Genomic DNA, 21,818 nt, shown 5'->3' with positions numbered 1-21,818 from the left:
TGACACATTTCACAATGCAACGATGCGTGAAATCGAGCTTGCGTAGCAAGGTGCGTGTGTGTTCACATACTTGTGTGCTTGGGACTTTAGCCTCCTTGTTAGCGCACCCGCGTCCCATGCCAGTGGCACAGGTTCAAGCAGGACTGGTTACACAAACACACAAGAGAGTGTGCTTATTTACATATAATAATTGTTTATTTTTTTTTTTAAATACATGCTATTGACCATCAATGAGCCCAAGATAGAATTTGAACAGTAGACCAGATGACTGGAACGAGGACTCGTGACACGTCTAATAACTGCTTTCGAAAAATGATTCACTGTTTCGATTCGAAGCACTCGAAACACCAAAAGAGTCGGCTCATTGAGGACTAGAACACCTTGGCAATTATTACTGACTTATATGTCTTTGTAAAATATGTAAACCTTCATGTATATAGCCTACGCTTCCATTTCATATACCGTTCTGAATAGTGAGTTTTGGAGCATATTCAGTTAGGATTGTATTGGTCCATAATGGCATACAGACATTCTAGCATTAGAAGCAAACAAATTACCAATAGACAGCCCCTCCAGGCAGTGGCGGATTTAGGCATGGGCGACATGGGCAGTTGCCCAGGGCGGCATCTTGCGGGGGACGGCACGAGGCACCCACACAGACCCCCAACAGGCCCAATTATTGAATCCTCATTTGTGTTTTTTCTTTACAGATTTTTTGCACGTCTATTTTAAACTTAGAGACGTTTTCTTGCATTGTCTGAGGCACAAAATTATAATACAAAAATAATTAAGGGTCTTCCAACATGCACAGGTTTCAACTAAATGTATGGTATTTTTGTGTGTAATTCTGTTTTTGTATTTTATTTCTTTATTAGCTTGCTAACTGCATAGAAAGTTAGTGTGCACTAAAATATTTAGATGTAATTACATTTACAATGTAATTAACACAATTACAGAGGAATATAATTATGATTTTTGAGTTTTCACTGCAAAACAACACAAAATCAGGAAAAACTGCCGCAAAATCCTGGTGGGACTGGATAGAGACCAACAGGAACAATTATAGTTTGTGTTAAAACCAATTCAATTTCCATTATAATCATTAAAACCATTAGAATTTCTGTGAGTGTTTCTATTGTCTTGTTTTTCAGCAAGGAAGTTGGACTTTATATGATTGACATTCGTTTTTAAATAAAGTTGTCATTCCGATACAGTATTAATTTTATATACTCATATAAAACATTTTTATGGTTTTATTTATTTTTTACCCTTTTGATCAATGCAATACACAACTCAGTAAGAACATACATAAGATATAAACAGACACAGACCTACACAATGGTTTACCCATAATTATGGATATAAACATTTGTGTAGCTCAGGTCAGCACTACCATCTTATTTCTTCCTAACTGTGACCTCTTTTGTCATTATAACATTTTTAAAACTGAAAGCATTGTTATAAAAGCAGTCTGCAAACAATCTTTCATGATCGCTTGAATATCTCACTTTAGAGTTGTTACCTTCCCATTTTTGAGGACCACTTTATTAATGCTTATCAGTGTCAGAGGATCTATCAGCATTTAGCGCCAGTACTTATACAAATAAATGAATGAACCAATAACAAAACGTCTGAACCTCGGATTCCATTCAGACTTCAACTTATACCAACCAATTTGCATGTCATTTCCTCATAAACCAGGAAGGCAGTACAGAAGTTTCTCGCCGTTCTTCTTTCGGTTTCTCTGCTCGGTTAAATCCCGTCTTCACTTCACTATTTTTGTGTTTTTCACTTCTTTTTTTGGCTAAATGGCTCTTGAGGATGATCTGTCATGTCCTGTGTGCACTGAGGTCTTCACTGATCCTGTGTTATTGAGCTGCAGTCACAGTTTCTGTCGTCAGTGCATTAATAATCACTGGACCTCGAGCGGCTCCAGAAACTGTCCCGTCTGTCGACAGGTGTCACCTCAGAAACCGGTGTCCAATCTGGGCCTTCGGAACGCCTGTGAGACATTCCTGAAAGAGAAACGCACGGAGAGAAAGAGGGATGGAGGACTGGAATGTCTTCTACATGGAGAGAAACTTCAGTTGTTTTGTCAAACAGACGATCTGGTGATATGTTCGGATTGTAAGAAACATGAGCACAGGGGACACAAAATACAGCCCCTACAAGAGATTATACGCCAACGCAAGGTAACAGTATAGCATTTTTATGTATACATTTCATTTATTTATTAACATATAAGCAACAGTATATGTGGTTATTAAAGAAATATATATATATTTAAGATTTACGCATTTCAATTTCAAAACAAAATTCCATAAATCCTAAATAGTTTTATCACTTTAATTTCAGTTGAAATTACACAATTCAATTCGATGGAATTTGTTATGAAACTGAAATGCGTACATATTTTTCTCTCTTTTTTTCTCTCTTTTGTTTAAGCTACAATATTGTTTTACGAGCGATATGTTTCATATTAATGCATACCGCGTTACAAAAGGCCAAACTATTGTCAGATAATGCTGCAAAAAGTAAGATTTAGATTGAGCTAAATAAGCGTTTTAACAAATATCTCGTCTCAGTGTTTTACTCATATTGCTTAATATTTATAATAATTATTAAATGTATATCGTAAATATTACATTACATTTTTTTAGAAAATTCTTCGACGTGTTTGATGTCTTTTAATGCTCTTTATTACAGTCCAGTACATTACCTAACAAGTTTAAATAAAAAATGTTGATGGTTTGTGGGATTCTTTTCAAAGGGGAAGCTAAAAGCAGCTCTTCGTCCAACTGAGAGGACCTTGTTGACACTACAAAATAATACAGCAGTGGATGACAAAATCTCTAAATACATCCAGGTGACAAACTCTAGACATGTTCCATTATTTAATAAAGACTAGAGAAAGACTAAAAAAAAAAAAAAACATTCTGAATACATGACAGCAACATGATCTTTCTTTTAACTATAATTTGTTAGGTGTGGCATTTGGTACAGTATGTTGCGAAAAACAGAACACTTTTTTTTACCACCCAAATTCCAGAATCAAGCTCAGCAGACAGACAGAAGAATAAGGGAGGAATTTAAGAAACTCCATCAGTTCCTCAAAGAGGAGGAGGAGAGCAGGATTGCAGATCTAAATAAGGAAGAGAAAGAAAAGAAAGGAAAGATGGAGAGGAGAATGAAAGGAAGAATACGGTCACTGTCAGATGCAGTCAGAGAGGTGGAAAATGCAATGAAGGATGATGACATCACCTTCCTTCAGGTTGGAAGTGAAAAGAACTGTCCACATACTCATACATTCTGGCTACATATTGTTTTACAATATTTTACAACTAATTTAGCTGTTTTGATGTGCATTCTTGCAGAACTATAACAGCATAATGAAAAGGTATTCCTTTAATTTCCTAATAGGAAAAGTTCATGAGTTTAATTATGCAACCTGGTCTCATAAAAAAACACTTTACTATAACTACATTGTTGTAAAATAATTGTTACATGGCTCTTTTTATATAGCGTGGCAGTTTACTGGGGATATGAACACTATGAGGGGCTACAACAAAAATGACTTTTATTCACTTTGAGATAAATCACGAGTAAAACGGCAGATTATCAGTTCACCCTGTTCCTTACACAATGTTGTCTTATGACATATAAACACTTTACTATAGCACATGGCTCATTTTAACGATATACCAACTGCATTTTCAAGCTTGTTCGAGTGTGTTCTAATTGTGCGGTAGCTCAACTGATAGAGTGTTGCACTTGTGATGTAAAAGAGCGGGATATGAGTCCTGAAGAGCACGTGAATCGACACGTGAGCCGAAAGTGTCATAGAAGCAGCACAAAATGACATGATTGTGTTTATCATCCCATATTTGCTTTTTCTGACACCATTGCTTAGGTTTAGGTTTAAGGTTTAGGGTAGGGAGCTCCATTTTGTTCATTTAAAACTCGATAGAGTATTAACCTTTAAAACCAAAAGTCATTTTTAGAGCCACACAGCAGACCTTTCACCTTGGAACTGCCACAGTTCATATAAGGAACCACACAATATTAATTGTGCAAAAATGTCACTACAGTCACATAATTTTCATGAGATCAGGCTCTAATTAAGTATACAGTATTCATTAAGGACAGTTATTACTCTGAGGTGTGTATGTACGTGTGTGTGTTTAGAATTGAGAACACACTCCCAGATCCAGAGCCAAGTTCAGAAGCTCTCATTGATGTTCCCAAACATCTAGGAAACTTGAAGTACAATGTGTGGGAGAAGATGAAAGGCATCTGTCCTTTCTGTAAGTATCAGACCTTCTTTCTTTACTGTAAGGGCTCTGAAGGAGTGACAAATGCCTAAGCTCCATTTTGAGATTGTAGAAAGAGCTGTGGCTGTTTGAAATCAGGATACAGCAAATTGGGTTTTCAAAAGCACAACTGGACCCACCTCTCCAGAGATTATCAGTGGTCAACGGATCCCTACGTCACAGTATGTTGCTGCAAAAGTTTTTATTTATTTATTATTATTTATTTATTTCCCCAATTTGGAATGCCCAATTCCCAGTGCTCTCTAAGTCCTCGTGGTGGCGTAGTGACTCGCCTCAATCCGGGTGGCGGAGGATGAATCTCAGTTGCCTCTGTGTCTAGACCTTCAATCCGCGCATCTTATCACATGGCTTGTTGAGCGTGTTACCGTGGAGACATAGCGTGTGTGGAGGCTTCATGCCATCCACCATGGCATCTACACACAACTCACCATGTGCCCTACCAAGAGTGAACCACATTATAGCGACCACGAGGAGGTTACCCCATGTGACTCTACCCTCCCTAGCAACTGGGCCAATTTGTTTGCTTAGGAGACCTAACAGGAGTCACACAGCATGCCCTGGGATTGCAGCTACCCAGACCCCACTGTTGCTGCAAAAGTTGAAATGCTCTCAATTTTTGTCACAGTGATGGAGCATTACTTTCGCCAACCTTTACATTTGTCCTCTACACCTATCTGATGGCTGTCCCCACTGAAATCAATGGATTCGCTGCATTCTCTGACAGAGCAAAAACTCTTAAGAACTGATTTTACCATGCACAAGTCAACTAACATGAGTCTTTCTTCTAATGTCTCCAGACCCCGTGATCCTGAATCCAAACACAGCTCCACCAGATGTCCATTTTTCAGATGACCTGTCCACTGTGACCTTATGCTCCTACCAGCAGGGTGACCCAAACCCTCTTCCTCTGTACAAGAACCGTATGGTTTTGGGGAGTGTGGGTTACGGTGATGGCATTTACACTTGGGAAATCAAGGTGGGAAAGAGTCGGCACTGGAGCCTTGGAGTGTGTCTGGGATTGATGGAAAAATGTATTATGCATCCCAAAATTGACTTCTGGGGTCTCAGACGTGATGGCGACATATACAATTTCCTGAACACTCCATTAAAGTTCATGATGAAGACGAATCCTGAGGTAGTGCGCATGAAGATCGAGGATGATTCTGACCTGAAATGCAAATGCTTTAGGAAAGTGACATTTTTTGATGCTAGTGACTAATACCCTTTTTGGAAGCATTTCGGGAGTGCCCTCTGTATGGGAGCTCTTCCCATTTGTGATCCCAGAAGAGCACTCATCCAATCTGTGTATACTCCCAGCAAACAATGATCCGACTGTTGAACTGGCTGGACAGAAGCTATCCTTCTTTGGGAGACACAATGTCTTGATTATCATCTGTGTTTGTTTTGTTGTGGCTATGTTAATGATTCTGTCATGGATGATCGAAATACTCGATTAATGAATATCTTGAGAAAAGGAAATAATTTGATGGTCAGTATCATAATGGTCTGTTATACCTGTCCATCTGACTTCCTGTAGGAAACTGACTTCCTACAATCACATTAGCAGAAGCAAGGGTTATGGGCTGTCTATAAAAACTGTATCTATAGGTGTAATATTCATTTGTTTCATTTATTTTCAGTGTATACAAAGGAATTGTATAATCCTGTTGGATTGTTAGATAACCTTTTAATGTACACAACAGGTAAAATTATGTACCCAAAATGAGTTATATGAGTTTTTCTGAGAGTGTAGCAGCAGATAAACTAGATATCCTGAACCAAAGCTATATATGCTGCGTTGTTTTGACTGTCTGTTAAATAATAAGTGCTCAATACTTTAATTTTACTTTACGCTAATTTCTTTGGTGTTGACTGTTCACAGCGACTGGGGTGCTATTATTTATAGAGGTTTTTCACAATTAGTGAATCATTATAGTCAATGAATTTACGATCAGATGCAACATACTTATAAACTTAGTTCATAAGCTATAAACTATAAAGAAAATTACTTATAAGCTTTGAGATTAGGATCTACACTTTTTTTTCTCTCTCTTTACAATGGACTGCAGCTTTTTGTTGGTGCCACACACTCCATAGTGGTACATTAGAGGAGATATATCAGTATAATAAATATACTTTAATATTAATGTTGAATGTTTGGTGCTGTGCATCTTTGGAATTGATCATTTGTGTATAATATTAGCAATAATTTATCACAATATGTATTTTATGTATAACATGTATCATTTTCATTACTTCTCTCTCACTCTAAGTGGATGTTTGTTTGAAAAGTTTTCAGTTTTATTTTAAACTCAAGTAATAGTAAAATATGTATAAACCTGAGCTGTAGTATTAAACATAAGATTTTCAAATTTGTTTTGGAGCAATCTGTCCCTCCTTTCAAAATCTTTTGAACTGTTTCTTGTATGATTATGGAAGTCAACACTAAACAATGGTTTTAGACATAGCAAAAATTGTGAAATTAAGTGATGTAGCGTGTCATGTAGGTGGGCCAAAAAGGTTTCCGGCATGTTTTAGACCCAACTCTGTTCCTGGAGGCCCCCCAACACTATACATTTTGGATATCTCCCTAATCAAACTCACCTGATTCAACTTATCAGCTGGTTAGTGGAGACTGACTCTAAGACCTGAATTTGGTGTGTCAGAAAAGGGAGATTTACAAAATGTGCAGTGTTGGGGCCTCCAGGAACAGGCTTGGGAACCACTGTTTTAGAGTAATAAGTAAGTATTAAACTCTTAATAGGACATCATTAGAAAACGGTGCTTAGTAGACATTACAATTACTAAACCAAAGTGTGTTTTAGCTATGTCCTGAGACATAGATAAAGAAATAATAAAGCAAGCTGATGAGCGTCCTTAATCAAATGAAGGTGGTTTCATCTCGTGCTGGACACAGAAATGTGTAAATTGACACACTTTATAGACGGTCCCTAACTTCTCCAACGCATATTTGGGTCTAGAAGGTCTCGCGAGAGTCTCATTCTCCGTTACTGGTTAGGTTTAGGGTTAGATTTAGGGGTATGATTAGGTTTAGGGTTAGATTTAGTGGTATGGTTAGGTTTAGGGGTAGGGATAGGTGTAGGGTTTCTGTAGGACTCTAAATAAACACAAAAGAACAGTGTATTCACATTCAATGCGGCTCTCGCGAGACTTTAGGTAACTGGAGATTCAAATGTATTAATGTAAACCGCAGTCCAAACCGAAAGTAAAAGAAAAGAATAGACGCCATTCTGAGGATGTAACCCGAAACATCGTTGATTTAAACCCCAGTAATTTGTGGTAGGTTCAAAAGTTATTTTCATGCAATAATGTAGTCATATTTAAATGAGCTGCCATTTGTGTTTCTGCAGTTCTTTACAGGTGATTTCAAACCAAATTGTTATATTACGAATGTGCAAACCATCTGAAGTCACCAAAATGGTGGAAAACGCCGGCGATTAAAGTTGTTTAAATTTATATATTTTGATATTCACCCAGACTGGTGAAATTTAGATCGTTGTTTTAGTTTATTAAATGAAAGTGATCATGTGAAAAATAGGAAATTTTTATTTCCTAATATTTCTAGTACTGTGAATTTAAACGATCCAGAATAAAAGGTAACACGCTCTCTACACTGCCCGCAACGGAAGCTTCTTGTATAGCATCATTGATTAAAATGGGGTAAAAGAAAGTGTAAGTTAATGAGTTTGTCAGAGTTACTATAAATGTCTGACAGAATTCGTGTAGGATCTTCAATTTTTGCACTAGTTGTGGTAGAATAACTGTAAATATGAGATTCAGACTTGCAAAAACCATTCACGTCTTTGTAGAGCTCGAAATTACAAGATGCAAACTCGGAATTCGTGTACTTAAAAAAGCAAGATGCTAAAATTAGAACAGAACGCTGGTGGGCCAATGACGCAACAATCTAATAAATTCTAATATTTAATTATAAATTATTCACAAATGCATAAAAAATGCAATTAATTACAATTAAACAAATACACTTCAATGATGAACATGTTTTTAATTTCTGAGTTCAAAGTCATTTAGAAGTTTTTTTTTAGGTGTAAACTAAAAAATGTCATGTGGTGTAACCATCTGTAGACAGTAAACATGTTTCATTAAAAGCTTAAATTCATGGTAATGATGCCATGAGTAGTGCAGAATTTTTTTATTTTTTTATTTTTTTGGATATAAAGATTACATTTCTACAAACTTGACATGTTTTAAACTAGATTTTTAAAAGATTTCTCATTTTTATCACTTCAGAAAACCTTAGTAGTCAATTTGTAAATTCGGCAACAGGAGGTCAAAAGTTCTGCTGATGAAATTGGTGTGTTTACTGAAATTCGAACCACTGCCCCAGTGGCTGAAACTGGAAGTGTTGGTGAACATTTTCCAGAGAAGAAGAAGCCTTTATTTTTGTCACACATTCTACATTTGCACATATACAGTGAAAATGTTTTTTTTTTTTTTTTTTTTTTTGCATATCCCAGTTAAGCTGGGGTCAGAGCACAGGGCCAGCCATGATATGGCACCCCTGAAGCAGGTAGGGTCAAGGGCCTTGCTCAAAGGTCCAACAGTGGCATGAGTTGGTGGTGTTGGGGCTTGAACCCACAGCCTTAACCACTGAGCCACCACTTTCCAAGTGAAGGGTATAGCTGCAGGCATAGCTCCAAAAATGTGTGTGAGCTCCAAATCGGCATTAAAGATATAGGGAGCCCCTAACCTTACCCCTTTTGGAGTTGGCGCAAGTAACCCCACCCCCATTTGGAGGTCTCCGGCCTGCAGCTATACCTACTTGAGTTTTCAGGTGCAACATCCAAAAGGTGGCGCCAAAAGCAATTTTAAACCTACCTGTCTGGTGTAAAATTAAAATTTTAGAGCAAAAATGCAACATCTGAATCACACTCACAATTGTGTATGTGAACGGAATTACTTCCTGGTTTGGTTTCCATGAGAAGGGTATATGCAGCTGCAGGCATAGGTCCAGAAAGGGGCGTGAGCTCCAAATTAAAGATATAGGGAGCCCCTTATTTAACCATTTTGGAGGTTAAGACGATGGTGCATACGAGTACAAGATGAGCACAAAAAGTTGTGAGACTATGAAGCGCCCCTCTGTATCCAGTGATGAAGCAGTGACCTCTGACCTCTTTTGTCTGTATCACCAGGAGGAAGAGAAAAAAAGGAGCATCTCCAGAACCTAGCTGTGTATCTCTGAAGAGTGACCAGTCTATGATGGATCCCCCTGGATTAAGTGACGAAACAGTGACCTCTGACCCCAGGTGTCATTCTAGCCATTTATGCATGTGGCAGATACTTTTATTCAAAGCAACTTGCAGTGCATTAAAGCTATACAGACACTAAAAGATTGAATAACAAACAGCAGACAGATATGAAACATTGATTTGTTTATCTTTTGTCTGTATAACCAGGAGGAAGAGAACAAAATGGAGCATCTCCAGAACCTAGCTGTGTGTCACTGAAGAGTGACCACTCTATGATGCATCCCCCTGCATTAAGAGATGAAGCAGTGACCTCTGACCCCAGGTATCATTCTAGCCATGTATGCATGTGGCAGATACTTTTATTCAAAGCAACTTGTAGTGCATTAAAGCTATACAGACACTAAAAGATTGAATAGCAAACAGCAGACAGATATGAAACATTGATTTGTTTATCTTTTGTCTGTATCACCAGGAGGAAGAGAAAAAAAGGAGCATCTCCAGAACCTAGCTGTGTGTCTCTGAAGAGTGACCACTCTATGATGCATCCCCTTGAATTTAGTGATGAAGCAGTGACCCATGAGCCTGTGTTAGTATAAATATGTAGTTGTTGATTTACTATAGTGCATCTCAGATTAACCATGATTTATGTAATTCAATGGAAATATCACCCAAACTACTTGTTTTGATTATTTTTTTTCTCTCATCTAGCATTACTGCTATTGAACTGTCACATACATATAAGATGGTCTCCAAAGGTCATTGGACCTCCTTCACAAATAATTGTGTGTATTTTGTGTAGTTTTTACCAAAAATGTTTCCCTAATTTACAACACCAAGTTTTTACCCAAAATGTTCACATAATTTACAACACATGGATACGCACATTAATTTGTTCTTGTTCTAATGTTAATGAATTTGGATTCTTATAAATGGAGCATGTGCACGAAGTTAGGAATTTGCATAAAACACGCCCAAACAATCTCCATGAAGGGGACTTTAGCACCGCTGCACCTGTACAGTTTCTAGCGTGACGAGAAAGATGCCACCAATGCAAAAGCCCAGAAAATATTACACTATAAAAGAGCACAGAACAGCATTACAATTTAAGATCGATTTTATAATATGCACCACTTACCGTAGATGTTGGATGAACTGAAGGTATGCTTGGAGAGCTGCTTGCGCAGGACCATTTCTCTGTGCCTCATCGCTAGTTCAGGCTGTGTGTGTGGTCCGTGAGGCAGTGCTCCACATGGGAAGAACTCAGTGGCGGTTCTGCTCCATTGCCTGATAATTTTTCGAACAGGACACTGTACCGGCACCTTATGAGTTAGGATCACTGCCGGAACTGTGACACAAATTGCACACTTCGAACACTGCCATAAGGGAAAGAAACTTCCTGTGCCACTGGGATGTTGTGTAGTACACAAAATGGTAAAACCTATGACAAAATCTTTCTGGTCTGGAACCAAGCTTGAGCTGTAGAACACAAATGCACATACATTTTGTTATTTAGATATAAGACTACTTATTAAGACTATTCTATACATGTGTTTGTGTGCGTATATACAGTATATATTATATTGTGAATAATTTAATTCATTTAATGTTTATTTCATGCTTATTTTTTGTGTACTTGTGGTTTCAGTTGGTCCAAAATTGTTTTGTAAATTTTGAATACATTTTAATGTGAAAATTTTTGATGAATCATAATTTCTTAGTGAAAATATTTGTAGTAAGTGAATGAGGCCCATTGTTTTTTTATTTTCTCTCTGCAGGAGGAACATAAATAAGATTATCAGACCTTTGAAGTCCAGTCAGACCCACATCAGGGAGCATGACATAGAATCAGCCCTTAAGACACACACACAGTTGGAAGAGACTGAAGACCCGCAGCAGGATTCTTACCAACCAGTAAATAATGTCCTGCAGAGAGTCAAAGACCAACACAAAACCAGCATGAAGAACAAGTATGAGATCTTATTTGAGGGAATCAAAATACAAGAGAATGAAACCCTCCTGAACAGGATTTACACACAGCTCTACATCATAGAGGGAGAGAATGAAGTGGTGAATGAAGAACATGAGGTTTTACACATGGAGAAAACATCCAGAACTCAACACTTACAAGACACTCCAATCTACTGCAATGACATCTTTAAACCCTTACCTGAACCAGGATGTGAGGAGAAGACAAAAGACCAAATAAAGACTGTTCTTACTAAAGGCATCGCTGGAATTGGAAAAACAGTCTCTGTGCAGAAGTTTATTCTGGACTGGGCCGAGGGAAAAGCCAATCAGGATGTAGATTTCATGTTTGTGCTTCCATTTCGAGAGCTGAACTTGATTAAAGATGAGCAGTACAGTCTTCACAAACTTCTGCTGGACTTTTATCCTGAACTTCAGGATCTGGACTCAAAGATTTATGATGAGTGTAAAGTTGTGTTCATCTTTGATGGTCTGGATGAAAGCAGAATTCCACTGATGTTTTCAGACAGTGAGAAAGTTTCTGATGTGACTAAGACTTCATCAGTGGGTGTGTTGATGTCAAACCTCATCAAAGGAGATCTGCTTCCCTCTGCTCTTATCTGGATTACCTCCAGACCAGCAGCAGCCAATCAGATCCCCAACAAATACATCAAGCGTGTGACAGAAATTCAGGGATTCAATGACCCTCAGAAGGAGGAATATTTCAGGAAGAGAATCAGTGATAAGCATCAAGCCAGCAGAATCATCTCACACATTAAAAAAGCAAGAAGCCTCCACATCATGTGCCACATACCAGTCTTCTGTTGGATCTCATCCACTGTGCTTCAAAACATCCTGAAACAAGATGACAGTGCAGAAATCCCTCAAACTCTGACTGAAATGTACATCCACTTCCTGCTCATTCAGATCAATATGAGGAATCAGAAGTATGAAAAGAGAGATCCAGAGGAACTCCTGAAGTCCAACAGAGAAGTGATTGTGAAACTTGCTGAACTGGCTTTCAAACAGCTGATGAAGGGCAATGTCATGTTCTATGAGGAGGACCTGAGAGAGAGCAGCATAGACCTCACTGATGCCTCAGTGTATTCTGGGATCTGCACTGAGATCTTTAAGGAGGAATCTGTGATTCATCAGGGGAAAGTCTACTGCTTCATACATCGGAGCTATCAGGAGTTTCTGGCGGCTTTCTATGTGTTTTATTGCCATTTAAGTGGCACCATGGAGGCCCTTAAGGTTTTTGATATGCTTCTTAATTTGCTCAGAGGAGTAGTAGATAAAGCCCTGCAGAGTGAAAATGGACAGCTGGATCTTTTCCTACGATTTCTGTTGGGCATCTCACTGGAGTCCAATCAGAGACTCTTACAGGATCTACTGACACACACAGAGAACAACTCAGAGTGCATCAAGAAAACCTCACAGTACATTAAAGACAAAATCAAGAGTGACAAACATCTCTCGACCGAAAGATCCATCAATCTATTCCTCTGTCTGCTGGAGATGAAAGATCAGACTCTGTACAGAGAGATTCAGGAGTTTGTGAAATCAGATAAACACTCAGAGAATAAACTCTCTCCTGCTCAATGTTCTGCAATCGCCTACATGCTTCAGATGTCAGAGGAGGTGCTGGATGAGCTGGACCTGATGAAATACAACACATCAGAGGAGGGTAGAAGAAGACTGATATCAGCTGTGAGCAACTGCAGAAAAGCTCTGTGAGTATTAAATGGTATTAGAAATTTTGCAATATTTTTAAAGAGAGTGAAATCATAATGACCTAAGTCAGCACACCAAATTATAACTTGGTGGCACTATAGAGTTTGACTAGCAGACCTTAAACATGGTCTGTGGTCTTATCAGACACAACCCAATAAGTGTGCCAAATTTCACAACTTTCCTCCAAATGGTTTTATGGGCAGCCATAGACAGAAAAAGCAAAATAATAATACATTTAGCAAGCTACAAGCAGCAATTTTGGGGCCAGGCTCTCAAATGGCAACATGTGTATCACACTAAGCATGACTCAAAGAGCCAGACATGTCGAAACCACATTTAGGTTAAGAATGGTGATGTAGACGGTTAACCGCTTAACAGATTAACAATTAGTTCAACTAATCGTATTGGTTAAAAATTAATTGAGAGGTAAATTAAAACAGAAAGGTTAGTTGATGGATTTAACATTTAGGGCATGTTATGTACACACAAGTGCACTGTTAACACATAAACTACTGTCTTCCTCTCAGTCTGAATGAAAAGGAAATATGAAGCATGTGCTGTGGGACCATTTAGTCTGTGAAGACAACATGTTCCGATGCAAATTGTAAAATAGGTACAATATTTAGATTTTTCTATACAAGAATGATTAGGATTGCCCAACAGCACAATTTATGGGTAGGTTGGCTGTTTTTATTCTTCCATTGTTAAATTGCCAAAAGTTATCGCCTCTTAGGTTAATTTGGCGTGCAAACGATCCATTCAAAATTTGTTTGTTACAAAATTCAAGAATGAAATAAACTGATATGCGGTTGTTCATTTAAATGTTTATGTTACAGCTATTGCTAAATACAGTATGCACATCTGTCATGTGAGCCTGTTTTGTTTCAGCCAGTATAAACCTTTGTCATGTCTACTTGGTCACATTTTTTATTTATGGCTTATCGGATAACGAGTTAATGTTGGCTATTAACCAGTTAAAAGAATTTGCCAGAATTTGCAACCCTAGTTAAGAAGTTTAAAAGAGGAGCAGATTTCAATTTTGACCTGGAGGTGGCACAGTCCTGAAACCTCTCAAGGACTATCAGGTCATGGTCCCAATCTCATTTACAAATTCCAAAATGGCATTGAAATTTAGAACAGCATTACTAAGATACAGCCTCACTTCCTGTTTGGCGGCTTTGCTGTCAAATTCAATGAAAGCAGTAACCCTAATCAAACAAACCTGAGCCAGCTAATGAAGGTCTTCAGGACTGGTCTCACGTCTTCTCGTCATCCAGATCTGCAGGTCAGAGCACCACACTTGAACTTCTGTAAGAAGTAGACTGCGAAATGCCTTAGCATGAGCTTGTGTTTCCGATCTCCTGTGTTTGGATGTGTTTGAATTTGAGTGAATGGAGCACAAAGTGTAGTGTGATCAGGGCTTTATGCCTTACTTCAAATTAAACATTAAACTTCATTAAAGTTGTAATTTCCTACTTCCTACTTGGAAAAGTGCAATAGAATACAACTTGGAAACTCGTGTGGAAATCCTCAGCTTGATTTTTCCAAGATGCAGGTGCATGAAGTCATGCAAGTATAATGGAGCCAGCCGGTACATGATAGCTGTATGTGTAAACCTCACTCCCCTGGCCTCAAGAGGCACACTAGCAACTGACGCTAGGGGCTGTAGCTTTTATTATGTGCCTTTAGCCTCCTCATTAGCGTGCCTGCCTCCCATGCCAGTGGTTCAAATCCAGTTTGGAGCGGGTCAAGCAGGACCGGTTACAGTGGTGCTGTGACCTGGATGGGAGTGATGTTTAGGGGGGTGAGTGTAACGAGAGCCAGCTGATACGTGATTGCTGTGCTGTATTTTTACCTCACTCCCCTGGCCTCAAGAGGGGCACTAGCGACTGACCCTAGAGGCTGTAGCCTTTAGTCTCCTCGTTAGCACGCCTGCCTCCCATGCCAGTGGTTCAAATCCTGCTTGGAGCAGGTTGAGCAGGACCGGTTACATAAGCATGTCTGCACCTTGGTAGATTTACACAGGTCATGATTTATCAAAAAATAAATAAATGCCAAGTTCCTGCATCGTAAAACATGTTCAGCAAACTTTTGCAGAGACAGATACATAAAATAAAGAGCATTATACTCTCTTCTGACAGTTGTACCCCCTGTAGAACAAAAATTAGCAATGCATAGAATTGTTTATCCTTCACAATTTGGTTGCTAGGAGAGATTTCTAAATACCTGCTATCTAACAGGATCTCATCAATCTTATCAGTGGAATGTCTTTTTGATTGAAGATTAGAGAAATTTAGTAGGAAGATGCCTGTTTCATAGATCTTTTTCCATCAGTTTTTTGAGGCACCATGAGTATTTGAAGTGGTAAACTAGTCTTTTTCCTGACCTGCCAGAATGTTTTTATTTATTTATTTATTTATTTTTTGCCAGATTCTGATTGGGATGTAAATTTGTAAATATTTCTTAATGGCATGAAAGGCCTACCTTGTCTCTCAGGGTGTTAACTTTTTTATGGTTACTTTTTCAGACTTGCTGACTGTAATCTCACTGCTCAAAGCTGTGAAAGTTTGGCTTCAGTTCTACAGTCATCAAAGTCCCTCCTGAGAGAGCTGGATCTGAGTAACAATGACCTGCAGGATTCTGGAGTGAAGCTGCTCTCTAATGCACTGAAGAGTCCAAACTGTACACTGGAGATACTGAGGTATTTAAGGAAAAATCACAGAGGGCTGTCAACTGATTTAAAATAATGAATCGTGATTGATCTCTTTTTGTAGTTAACACAAGGCATTTAGACTTTAAAAAAAAAACTATGGGTAGGCAATATGTGTCGATGGCACTCATAGCCCAAACTTGCACAACATTGCTCTTTACTCATCTGACACACATACAAAAAAACAACTGATTCATTATTCCTCAAACAGCATGACACTGCAAATATGGAACTCAATGCAAATGGGCAATAATTCAATAATAAAAAACTTAACGCATTGTTAATTTCTGCGTTTAAAATTTTTTGTTTAGCACTTTAAAACAAAATTAACGCAGTTAATGCAATATAGTATTTTTTACTTCCTGAATCTTCACGTGATAGTAGAAATGTGTACCTAGTTGTTCCTGGCAGGCTACTCAGCTTTACAGGCTTCGATAAGGATGGGTGCAGCGTTAGTGCATCCACTGCCTGCCAGGTACAAACCCAGGCACATTTGTACATTGGGTGAAACTTCACCAATATTTTTCTATACTTTCTGTGGCTAACATTGGCATATATATATTTTCAGGAGTTGCAAGCTCGACTCGCCTGCACATACTTGCACAGAAACTGATTGTGTGGAGCAATGCATGTTTATTCATTACTTGTGACACATGTCCCGGGCATAATAAAAGCCTCCTGGCAGCCAAGGAAAATAATAGTTTTGAAATTTTAAACTTCAGCAAATTAAAAGCAAGCTGCAAGGCCCTAGGAGACTCCATGGCTAGTGATGTGACGTTTGAAGATTCGAAGCTTGTGCTGAAAAAAACAACACCTTACCCATTGAAGAACTGTATCAGAGCTTCAATCATTTTGGGGGGGAACATTTTTTATCTGTGACGTCCAAAGCTTCTTTTGTCTGAAAATCATGTGACTGCTTCGGTATCTGGTTCAAAAGAAGCGCAAATCCCAGTACAAGTTTGAATCAATACAATCACATACAGTCACATAAGCATATTTCATTCCCATTTTAATAAAATTATACAGCCTAGCCCGCATGCATATTTTTTTTTTGTATCTACACATTAATAACCAGTTATTAATTTACTCTATGAAATTGTTTGTATTTTTTAACAGAACACAGTGACTTTTTAACTCAAATCCTTTGAGCCTTCACTTGTTTATTACTTGATTATTTATAACCACTTACTAAAGTTAACGACGAACGACATAGCATTGATAATAACATTTATTGTTTCAAAACGTTGTCAGCCACAGCGGCTTACTAGTTGTGCTTAATTTTTTTGGACCACCAGATAGCAGTAAATTGAACAGTGTACTGAGTCTTTGAGTAATAAACCCAATTTCAAGATGTTTTTAATGAAAGCCACATTCAGAAAGCTTCATTTTCCTATCATTACTCCATGGATACTGTATTGTGACTGAGAAATGCAGGTCAGCAGACTTGCGAGTCACTAATAAAACTGAGATAAAATCCGTCTATTTGACCTATGTCAATAGATGTTGAAGATGCTGTGCCTGTGACATACGAGCTGCTCCAGACCACAAAAGGTGTTTTCTCATGAGAACTTTCAGATGAAATCACGAGAATAAACAACATTGTTTATGTCGAGATCATGAGAAAATTAAGTTTTTATCACAAGAAAACAAGACAGAAAAATTTGATAAACCATAGACAAAATGGACCTCTGTACTTTTGCCACCGTTTATTGATAAACAGATGCTTCGATTGGTAGTGTGTGTTTGTGTGTGTGCTTCAGCTCCGATCAGATCCAATCATGTCTGAAGGTCTGAAGTTAGGTTTTGTGTATGTACAAAAGTTTTCAGATTTATAAAAGTGTACGGACAACAGAACCTGTGCAAAGTTGTTGGTGGCCTGATGACATAAGATGGCACAAGTAGGGCACTGAGAGAATGAGAGATTGTTTTATACAGAAAGTCCAGATTAGGGTTGCAGTTTACTGGCACTAACGAAGTATCGCGATACCTAAAAAAATGTAAATGGTATGATATCATCTTGTTGCCAGTTTCGGTACCATATTACAGTATGCTGTAATTAGCAAAATTATATGAGATGTGTCAGTGGCAGTGTGTGTGTGTGTGTGAGTATAAACGGCTGTGGACACTTGAATTCCTCCGGTGCAGTTTGGAGATTTCAGCTCGAGAGCCGACGGGATTATCCCAGCACATTAATGCTTGATATAACTAACCCTTCAAAAACAGAAAGAACTCAGATGTCTGTCAAAATATAAGTTCAGCTTAAATGAAAGCTCTATTCAACTGGATGTGTGAAATTGAAAAAAATGTAAGATTCAAAAAGTAGCAATAATACTCATAATAACAATTATATAATGTTTAATGGTTGTTTTAATATTATTATTACTATCATTATTATCTGTAAACAAAATCACAAATGCAAGTGTTTTATCAGCATGTTTTGATTCAGCCATAGCAGTCTTGTGCCACAGGTAATCAGATTTTTTTTCATTAATGTTTTCATGAATACTGTGAAGCTCTGTTGTACAGCATTTCATTTTAACAAAAATGTTTGTACATTTTTGTAAATATATATATATAATTTTTTTTTACAAAAAATAAATTGCAATTATATATTATATTTTTTTGTACATTTAATTAAAACATTTAACATTAAATCCAGAAAAAGTTAAACAGAAAACACATGATTTGTATCTGTGAGACTTTATGAAGTTCTTTTAATTAAGTCATTTTCTGTGTAATTTCATCATAAATCTGAGGCTTTTTATTTGTTGATTATAGTATCGATTTACTATCGATAGCAAGGTACCAGGGCTGGTATCGTAATGAAGCCAAAATTTTGGTTTCGGAGCAACCCTTGTCCAGATTCATCAATCAGTAATTAGTAAAGGTCTTTACAGATTATCTTTTATTGTTGCATTGTGTTTGTAGATTATCTGACTGCTGTTGTGTGTATTTGTAGATTATCAGGCTGTATGGTGACAGAGGAAGGCTGTTGTTATGTGGCTTCAGCACTAAGTTCAAACCCCTCACACCTGAAAGAGCTGGATATGAGCTACAATCACCCAGGAGAATCAGGAGTCAAACTGCTCTCTGAGAGACTCAACGACCCAAAATGCACACTGGACAAGCTTAAGTAAGCAAGATACAAGGGTACAACCCCCCTTTTTTGTAGTGGTTGCCCTTTACAGTGAATTTCCGAATTTCTTAACAAAATAGCTAATTATATTTTGCACACTTCATTAACATGTACCTCCCCTACCTTTTTGAGAATACACCCCAGTTTGTGAAATTACACAACTACATGGCACACAAATTGCACTTAAATTTAGTGCTCTCATGAAAATTGGATAAGATGCAACTGATTCAGGTGTGAAAAAGTCCTAGTAAATTAAATGATTTGAAGTTCTTGTGAAAATATTTGTAACATCAAACTACATAGATTTATCCCATAGATGTCCTCTATTTGCCTAACAGAAGCTAACAGTCTTGTTCTGTGAAGGCAGAACAATCAAAATGCCTCATTCTGAATTGATCATACCTGTGATGAACTATTCCATCTACTCACCATTCTTTATATTTGTGTCTGTTTTTAGTTTGGACTATGGAGAGCCCTCCAGGATCAAATTGGGACTAAGAAAATGTAGGGTTTCTGTCTGATACACTTACATGAACATAACTATAAAAAATATACAAACACACTCTTTTATATCACTTCTTGTGTTCAGATGCATGTGATCTCACGCTGGATCCAAACACAGTAGACGCTAATCTCATTCTGTCTGAGGAGAACAGGAAGGTGACATACGTGACAAAGGAGCAGCTGTATCCTGATCATCCAGATAGATTTGTTGGCATTCACCAGGTTCTGTGTAGAGAGTGTCTGACTGGACGCTGTTACTGGGAGGCTGAATGGAGCGGCTGGGGTCATACTGCAGTGACATATAAAGGAATCAGCAGGAAAGAGAATAACCGTAGGTTTGGACTGAATAATATGTCCTGGAGTCTTTTTTGTACTAATGATGGATACACCATCTGGCATAATAATGAGGGCACTGTCATACCTTCTCCTTCATCACCCTCTAATAGAGTAGGAGTGTATCTGGACTGGCTTGCTGGCACTCTGTCCTTCTACAGCGTCTCTGACACACACACACTCACACACTTACACACATTCAGCACCACGTTCACTGAACCCGTCTATGCTGCATTTGGGGTTTATGATGATTCCTCAGTGTCTCTGTGTCAGATTAAACAACAGACACACACACTATGAGTTTTGCCTATAAGGTAGGATCTCAGTCTGACAACACAATTACCATTTAGAATTCGAGAGCTACTTATGCATATATATATATATATATATATATATATATATATATATATATATATATAATACTGTAATGTATATATGTATTATGCATCATGGCTAAAGTAAATAATCTATGTCCTTTGATAACCATTTGGGTCAAAATGAATGAAAAACAATGCTTCAGAATCTCAGCCTCCATATTCTTAAACTGGGTGCCGCTGACAGCTTTGGATTTTTTAATAAAAGGGAAATGATACGGGACCATTTTTATGTACTCTGCCATGTTGCACACATAAACTGTAATCCCTGTGTAAGAGGGATCGCTCACTGGTCAGAACAGCATTTCATCTTTTGTGATGAACTAGACTTTAAAGATGGAGTGTGTAATTTCTGCGCTACTAGTGGCACCAAACGGAATTACAAAAATAAAGTATGTTTTCAAACAACCTTTGCCAACACCCCTCAGACTCATCATGCCCTTTCGCACTCTCTGATTCCCTATGAACAAATAGGCATTTCTAAATAAAAGATGATAAATGTTTAATGTCGTAATATACAAGACAACTATAACATAAACACACTTGACAGAAAGCATTGCAGAAGAATCGGCTTGTCCGATAACATTGCCGGTGTTAAGGATCAACTGGTTTTCATGTTAAATGTGGAGTAAGCAATTCCTGAGAAAGACTGTTGATATTTGAACTCAACAGCCAAACAAATACACCCCTCTGTTCAGTGCTCCTTCAGAAGCTTGTGTGGATCGGTCTGATCCACTTTGTTAATTTTACCATTTACAGAGCCAGGGCTGTGTACAAACATTTATTCAGCACGCACACAGAATGGACAGCTAGCGGACTGTAAAGAGATATTCATGGAATTTGAAAAAAAGTGTATTGGATTAAAATTACACACTCCACCTTTAATAAAAATTTTCTATCTATAAAGCATGTATTTTTGTAATATTACCTTATATTTTTGTTTAAAATTGTTTACATTTAGTACATTAAAATGCTTTCTCTAATATTAGCCTAATACGCAGAGACAACTTAAGTAAACCATTCGAATGGTAATTTTATCAAAAAGTGTAAACATTTAAAACATTGATTGTTTGACCATCTGTCTGGTCCGACAAAGCAACATTGACTCATCCAGTGGTGTGAGGGACTAGTAGCAGATGGTGGGAGTGTTAAAACCATTATTTGGTGATGTTAGAGGTTGCAGAAATGATACTCCTGTACATTATCAGGGATTTTTATGTTTGTATCTTTTTTATAAATTTTATTTAACTCAGATTTTAAAGTTGACGTAAAAATAAAAAAAAATTAAAGTCACCTCCTCTAAGTAATGGTATGTGATATATGTTTTGTTTATTTTTTGTGAAGTTATAAGTGAAAACCCGGCATATAAGCAACACCAAAATAATAGTCAAAGACTATTACTTAGCTATTACTCACTATATTTTTGTCTGTGAGTAAAACATACATGTAGGCTGGTTGTATTCAACAATTTTAAGCTAGCGGGCCCATCCGATCTTAAAG

At 37.7% G+C, this 21,818-nt stretch overlaps 2 protein-coding genes across 5 annotated transcripts; both read left to right on the top strand.

Annotated features, from left to right (window-relative positions):
- Positions 1-1,595: 1,595 nt before the first annotated feature.
- trim35-1 (tripartite motif containing 35-1) lies at positions 1,596-6,688 on the top strand. Its single transcript, XM_051703400.1, is given in 7 exon segments — positions 1,596-2,192; positions 2,771-2,866; positions 3,050-3,271; positions 3,375-3,397; positions 4,186-4,304; positions 5,129-5,544; positions 5,546-6,688. Coding segments are annotated over 7 exon segments (1,503 nt in total). The 5' UTR covers positions 1,596-1,808; the 3' UTR covers positions 5,789-6,688.
- A 670-nt stretch (positions 6,689-7,358) lies between these two features.
- LOC127444159 (NLR family CARD domain-containing protein 3-like) lies at positions 7,359-21,625 on the top strand. Of its 4 annotated transcripts, XM_051703382.1 has the most exons (9): positions 7,360-7,631; positions 9,506-9,619; positions 9,770-9,884; positions 10,035-10,148; positions 11,338-13,260; positions 15,789-15,962; positions 18,931-19,104; positions 19,565-19,611; positions 19,697-21,625. In XM_051703382.1, exons 3-9 carry the CDS (start codon positions 9,835-9,837, stop codon positions 20,242-20,244), a joined length of 3,030 nt encoding a protein of 1,009 aa, XP_051559342.1. In that variant the 5' UTR covers positions 7,360-7,631; positions 9,506-9,619; positions 9,770-9,834; the 3' UTR covers positions 20,245-21,625. The 4 variants fall into 4 exon arrangements, with proteins under 4 accessions (XP_051559343.1, XP_051559342.1, XP_051559344.1 ...); XM_051703383.1 differs by lacking the exon at positions 9,770-9,884 and having other exon boundaries at positions 7,359-7,631; XM_051703384.1 differs by lacking the exons at positions 9,506-9,619; positions 9,770-9,884.
- Positions 21,626-21,818: the final 193 nt, after the last annotated feature.

Source organism: Myxocyprinus asiaticus, chromosome 7 (genome assembly GCF_019703515.2).
Source record: "Myxocyprinus asiaticus isolate MX2 ecotype Aquarium Trade chromosome 7, UBuf_Myxa_2, whole genome shotgun sequence".
In the NCBI taxonomy this organism is placed as follows: Eukaryota; Metazoa; Chordata; class Actinopteri; order Cypriniformes; family Catostomidae; genus Myxocyprinus; species Myxocyprinus asiaticus.
The sequence above is the reverse complement of the archived record's forward strand: the minus strand, read 5'-3'. Positions and strand labels throughout refer to the sequence as shown.